We start from the raw sequence: 6916 nt of genomic DNA on the forward strand, positions 1-6916 counted from the left end.
ATCTATATGAGTATAAAGATAGTAGGCTAGATACCAAAAGCCACAAGTACCAGTTTTTAACCATGGCTAGTTGCAATTATACTTAAATTAACTCAGAGTCAGTTTGGCTTTGATTCTGACTGCTTTTAACAGTTGTTTGTTTGTTGTGACTAATGGGGTCTCAAGAGGGCGGGTGGGGACAGGAGCCAAGGTCCTTGATACCAAACTGTTGCTCTCGTTTCTCTTCCTGGCAGACCCCGGCAGCGACGGGAACGGCCCCCCCACCGGTCCACAAGGTGTTCCGGAAATGAGGGCTGGGCCCCCGGACCGCCGACAGCATCCATCATTGGAGTCCAGCTACCCACCCGATCTTCACAAATCATCACCACATGGGGAAAAGCGGGCACACGTGAGAGATCCCAAAGGCAGCAGAGAGTATAGCAGACAACCCAATGAACATCACACGTGGAACGGAACTTCTAGAAAACCCGACAGTGGGGCTTGCCGACCCAAGGACCGGGCACCCGAGGGACGAAGAGACGCCCAACCCGAGCGGATGGTGACCAATGGCCCCAAGAGGAGGTCTCCGGAGAAGCGGAGGGAAGGCACACGCAGCGCTGACAACACTTTGGAGAGAAGGGAGAAGCAGGAGAAGAGGAAGGAGGTTTCCCCGGAGAGGAGGCGAGAGCGGTCCCCGACCCGCCGGAGGGACGGCTCTCCAGGCCGGCGGCGGCGGTCTCTGGAGAGACTCTTGGATCAGAGAAGATCGCCCGAGCGCAAGAGAGGAAGCTCGCCCGAAAGGAGAGCCAAATCCACCGACCGGAGGCGGACCAAGTCCCCCGAGCGGAGGAGAGAGCGGTCCCTGGAGAAAAGGAACAAAGAGGACAGAGGCAGCCACCGGGAGAGGGACGAGACGAGTCTAAGACAGGACACCGGCCGGAGTTCCAGACATCCCCCGGAGCAGCGGAGAAGACCTTACAAAGAATGCAGCACCGACCTCAGTATCTGAGAGCCTGCGTCACATTTCCAGCCTTTACCATGTCAAAGGTTCGAAGAGGAAGCTCACAAACCTGAAATCATTTAGTTTCTTACCTAATGAAGCATCTGACGTCAGCTTGATGATCCTCTGACTAGCGACATTTGATGCATTTGAAATCTTATAAGAAAAAAATATATATATGAAAAGTGTTGTGCCTGATGTATCATATTAAAGAAAGTATTTTTAAATGCATACTTTTTTGGGAAATTATTTGCTAAATGCTTCCCCAAAGGGATATAAATTTTGTTTCTACATAAACTGTAGAATTGTTAAGAATTGTTCCCTTTGGGGGTGGGGGTGATCTTTTTCTCTCCTGGTTAATTGCGACTGTTGATCATTTTCTCTAAGTAAGGAAAATTATTGATCAAATTTAATTAATTTGATGGAGACTGTTATGTACTGATGTAGTGCTGTAGTGTAGTTAGGAGTTTGGTGGTGGTTGTTGTTTTTTGATAAAAGCAAAAAGGCAAAAGTTATATTTGTAAAAGCTGAGGACTCTGAAATAAATGAGGATTACTGATGATCCTAAAGTTAAGCAAACTGTATGAAGAGACTACTGTTGCAAATGAAGGATATTTATAGCTAAAGGACACAGCACAAAGCACAAAGAAATGTTATGTTCTCAAGTTATTCTCCATTCAGAAAACAGTTTGTACTCTCCCTGGCTATAGAAAGGTGCAGAGAGGAGAAGGTTGGTCGCCATTACCTAAACGCAGCCCAAGCACAGATGGTCAGGTTCGTTAGCATCACCAACACTGAATGAGAATCTCATTAAGGCAGTGCCATGAAAGTTTTGCTCACCTACTAGAAGGAACGCACAGCAAACACCTTTGGTGTTGTCTTGCCTGATTTGAGACTGAATAGTAAATGGCGTGGGAGACAATGTGCTGGTGTGAGGAGCCCGAAGAATCACTAGTACAGAAAGTTAAGTTTCCCCTTTTTATCATGAGCCTGTGGTTGCCCTTTGCCAAACTGGGGAGGAGGGAGTAAGCCTTGGTAGAAGGAACTTCTCTGTTGATATTTAAAGACATGAGGGTTGGGCATGCTCATTCTTAGAAATGCCAGTTTTCTTTGGAACCATAATAAAAATCTCCAAAATGGTTGAAAGAGAAGGATTTGATTTCATTGGTTCTAGATCTGGTTGACAAACATCTGCACTTATGACCCTGTCCTTTTAATCTTTGGACAGAACAAAGTATAGAAATTTTTCTTTAATAGAAGACATTCTTCTGCTATCTCACAGGAGGTTGGTTGGGTCGGCTGTAGCCCCGGGTTGTGGTTGAAATGAATTACTGCCTAGCTGAGCCAAAACCTTTGCTCGTACCTGTTGGATCACGACAACAAATCGCTGCTTGTGATGCATTGCGTATTTCCGTAGTACTGTTTTGCATTTTCCATACAGACACAAAACTTTGCAAGTCAATCACTGTTGTTCTCATGGTACTGTTTAAAAAAAAAAAAAAAAGGATAAAGAAAAAAAATGGAGAAAACCAGCCAATTATCTTGTGTACAGAGTTAAAAATTGTAATTAATAGAGCCTGTTTTAAAAACAAACAACTGTTGCCTTTTTTTCTTGTATAAAAGAGAATTTATGACAAAAAAATTAGCTGTGAGGAATGTGACATGTGTTTATATTTCTGAATATGGAACAAATTGATTCATTGGGATATATTTTACTGTAAACTAAATCAGGTATGTAAAGCTGTTTTAAAAATGGGGGACTATATAAGTAATTCTCTAAAGCTTTAGTTGGTTTGAATATCATCATTTCCTCCATGGTGAGCCTGCTTGTGAATTATTAAGCACTTGTTTGCATTTCTGTTCTTCATTCATTTCTTGCGGTGTGCTGTGGACTTAATGCTCTTTCTGTATTGATGAAAAGCAGTATGCGGGCCAATCTTTTTATAAAACACTATGCATATATAAATATTACATTGTTCATAGCTTTATTTGACTTATGGGTTTATACAACATTACAATGAGTAGCTGTCCTTCTGTGGATATGCACAAACCAAGTTCATTTCCTGGAACAGACACAATGCACATTCTATAGCTAAAAAAGAGGAAAAAGTCTGAGACTGCTATTTTTATCTTCAGAGTTTTCCATACAGAGCATACATTGAGCTACAGTAGTATGGTGAGGGAGAACGCAACTGAATAATGATGTTCTTTTTTCATCAATTTCCTAAGAGCCAACTGGGGATTTTATTCCTAAGGCTCCACTGCTAGGAATTCTCTCACTCATTCTAGCCAAATCCATGATATTAAATGATCGATGCTCTCAATTGTGGTCCAGAGTTTTAAATAAATGAAATCAAGAGGTGGATTTTTGGAGTGGATCGTGACGTTAACATCTCAGTGTCTCTCTTGTTGTCAGAGATGTTTGACATGTTAAAATCTATGTGCTGCCCACCTGGGCTTGGCTTTATCCGTGAAGACTTAGTGTGGCAGTGTCATCTGAGTTTCATACTTTGAAAATACCGTACTTTACAGGGACTGTACATTAACCAGAAAGATAAGAGTTTTTCTCTGAACTACTGTAACAAATTGGAGACTGATTCTTTTGAGCCTACTTTCCCTAGTTCCCCACTTCATGTAAATGTCTTGATGAGAGATGATATGAATGAGTATTTTGTATGATTAAATCAAACCCTTTAGGAACTCCCCTCCCACCCATGAGACAGTTGATGCTGGAAAGAATGTTGTGGGGAGGACTTAACACCCTACTTGTATTTTTTAAGTTTCTTTTGTGAAAGATTTTTTAATGCATTTTTACTGTAAAAATACATGGAAATGTATGCATTCCATAACCACGATTGCTTCTGGATTGATATCTTTCTTGTCTCTGTGTTGTCTCAAATATATCAGGGTCACGTAACCAAGTAAGAGTGTCTGGCTCCTAATGCAATGAACTATCATAACATTCTGTTGAAAGGGAAGAGATGATGGTCTTTCAGTAGTATAGTTAGTGCCTTGCTACTCAAAATCCAGTCTGTAGACCAACTGCCATCTCGTCACTGGAGAGCATATTAGAAATGCAAAGTTTCAAACCCCACTCTTGACCTACTGAGTCAGAATGTGCCTTTAGCAAGATCCCCATCTAATATGAATGCACATGAAAGTCTGAGCTGCATGGTATTGCACAGAACCCTGGTGATAAAGCACAACCTGCTAAGCCAAGAACTTCATTGCCTCCTGACTGTGTGATATTGGGCCAGTTCCTTAACCTCTTTTAAAGAATCAGTTTCCTCATCTTTGAAGGGGCAGATGTCATAGAGTTGGTGAAAGGAAATGCAAAGTGATTAGCACACCTCTGACAATCAGAAAAATCCTCAGTAAATAACACTAAACTTTTTTTTTTAAGGAGGATTTTCTGCATTCCAGTCAGTATTCTACTCCTTTGTATTGTCCTGGTTTATTTTCCAATCAAAACGAAGAAGTATTTTCTCGATTAAAATGGGGAAGAAGGCCTTCTATTTTAATTGTAAAGTTAGCAAATAATGTGGTTCATACTACTTCACAAGTATAAAAATTACAGTGACCAGTGTTTTAAAATAGGAATCCAAAATGCCATGCTGTGAAAGTTAAGATGAAAATAGCCTCAAAACTTATCTTTTGGTGATAGAGATGTATGTGAAGTTACACATACTTTTAACTTGATGAAAAGGCTAACCAGTCAGTGAGTGACTCTGCATGTATTCTGGCTGATCATGTAGTTTGTAATCCTTTCCAATTTCCTTACAGTTTTTGGATTGTTCTTTCAGATGACTTAGTAGTTAGGATTTTCCTACAGAACCTGAGTTCCTAGGCACTCAAAAAGTATCGTGTGTGATAGTATATTGCTTTATTTTGTCACCAACATGGTGATTGTAGACACTGCTCACTTCCCAAAACTCTTTTGCTAAAGATGCTATCTAGATTGGTCCTTGGCTTAACTGACAATGGAAACTGTTTGTGAAACCCTTACATTGCACAAGTTCTTTGCCTGTCATAAATGGTCACACCACAAAGAAGGAAGGTGCTGAGGGTCAATTAGAGCTCTCAGGATTTTTCCTGCTGGGGGGCCAGTGTGAGACCACCTCAGGTGGTCTGCATCAATTGGGAAAGGTCCTTCCGAGTTCTTGCAGGAGACTTTTCTTACCATCCCTCAGCATCATCAGCATGAGGTATTTAGCACAGTAAGATGCTAGTGCTCTTGCACTATGTGTAATTACAAACTTTTAAGAAAAATAACGAAGCTGGCCCCTTCCAGTACGGTTATTTGTTTTTGTTTTTGCAGGAGTGGACCTTCTGTGAAAATGTTTTGACAGTTTCCTCTAGTGATGTCTTTAATCATTGTGCTCATTGTCAGGGGCAGGAGTGGTGTGGTTTTACTTCTCCACACCACACAAGACATCAGGTGTTCCCTCAAGCCAAAGGGCAAGGCCTTTTTGAAAGCACATAGATCTCAGCAAGGTGGTGGAACTGCACAACTCAGATTGGAACTTGAACCCACTGTCTTTGAATTGAGATCACATACCGGGCCTCAGAACTTTATGAAACTCAGATTCTTTGTGTCTCATCGCAGAAAGAATTCAGTGGGAGACAAAGTGATAGGTAAGAAGTGGACTTCTTTAGAGCCATACACATTCCATAGACAGAATGCAGTCTGTCTCAGAAGACAAGAGAGACCCTAAGGCATGGTCATCTCAGAAAGAGAGCAGCCAAGGCCGAAACACACACTACAGTGTGGAGTGTGGGCAGGCTCCATAGGTGAGAGACCCTGAAATACGGGGTGGTGAGTTTTTATGCCCTGGATAATTTTTTTTTTTTTTTGGCCGTGTCCGTGGGCTTCCCAAGTTGCACTCGCGCTACCTGTCAGTGCAGGAGACGTGCAGTGTAAGAGATGCATGTTCAATCCGTGGGTCCGGAAGATCCCCTGGAAAGGGGCGTGGCAAACCACTCCAGTGTTCTTGCCTGGAGAATTCCAAGGACAGTGGAACCTGGCAGACGACAGTCCATAGGGTCACACAGAGTCAGACAGGAGTGAAGTGACTTAGCACGCACACACTCACAGTCACAGGCCACGGCAGTGGAAGTGCAGAGTCCTAACCACTAGACTGCCAGAAAATTCCCTGGGGTGGGTAAGTTCATATGCTAATGAGCAGGAGGATTATTCCAACTATTTGAGGGGGGTGGTGCTGGGAAGGGCTGGAATTTCTAGGAACTGTCATGGTGCTGGTGGGCGTGTCATTTAGCTAATTATTATAATGAGTGAGTAAGGAGGCCCAAGGTACACTGGAGGTTGAGGCTTCCGCCATCTTGGACCTAGGCAGTTCTAACCAGTTCAGCAGTGTCCTCTGGCTTCAGTTGTGCCCTGGCCGCTTCCCTCCACTTTCTGTGGTATTAACAGTAAATACTGGAGTTTTGCATGTGACTGCTGCCTTTCCACCTAACTGCTAAGTGTGCTTTGTCATGTTGAGGAAATAATAACTTGGTCTGCACAGCAGGGCCCTCTAAATGCCACACCATACTGGTAAGCATTGACTTTCTAAGTATATTTATCTCTCAGGGAAGAAATTCCCTTTGATTGCCTAGGATCCTACAGGTGAAGGGAAAAGAGCTCAAAAAGGCTGCTAATTCCTACATGTGTCATAGTCAAGGCTGTGACACATTCATTCTTTCAACACATTGAGGACCACTGTGGGCCAGGTACAGCCTGCGACTAGAAACACCTGCTCCCGGTCTTGAACACGTATAGCTTAGTGGGGGAAAGTGAATGGTCAAATACTTATAAACTCCATTTCAAGCAGAAGCACAGGGTATTGTGAGAGAAAGTAATTGGGGTTTTACGCAGACTGAGGAAGGTTATGTTTCCATAAGGAAGAGGGGTTAACTGGTCAAAGGGAGAGAACATGG

The 6916-nt window shown here is 42.7% G+C and overlaps 1 protein-coding gene across 21 annotated transcripts in view; it reads left to right on the forward strand.

The window, feature by feature from the left end:
- MAGI1 (membrane associated guanylate kinase, WW and PDZ domain containing 1) overlaps nt 1–3834 on the forward strand; it is a 645192-nt gene extending 641358 nt beyond the window's left edge. For all 21 annotated transcript variants that reach the window (XM_061396466.1, XM_061396472.1, XM_061396468.1 and 18 more), the window contains one exon: nt 234–3834. In XM_061396466.1, coding sequence (XP_061252450.1) covers nt 234–290 — 57 coding nt within the window. In that variant the 3' untranslated portion in view covers nt 291–3834. The remainder of the gene's footprint in view (nt 1–233) is intronic.
- The last annotated feature ends 3082 nt before the right edge of the window (nt 3835–6916 follow it).

The sequence above is a fragment of the Bos javanicus genome, chromosome 22 (genome assembly GCF_032452875.1).
Source record: "Bos javanicus breed banteng chromosome 22, ARS-OSU_banteng_1.0, whole genome shotgun sequence".
NCBI classification, from domain to species: domain Eukaryota; kingdom Metazoa; phylum Chordata; class Mammalia; order Artiodactyla; family Bovidae; genus Bos; species Bos javanicus.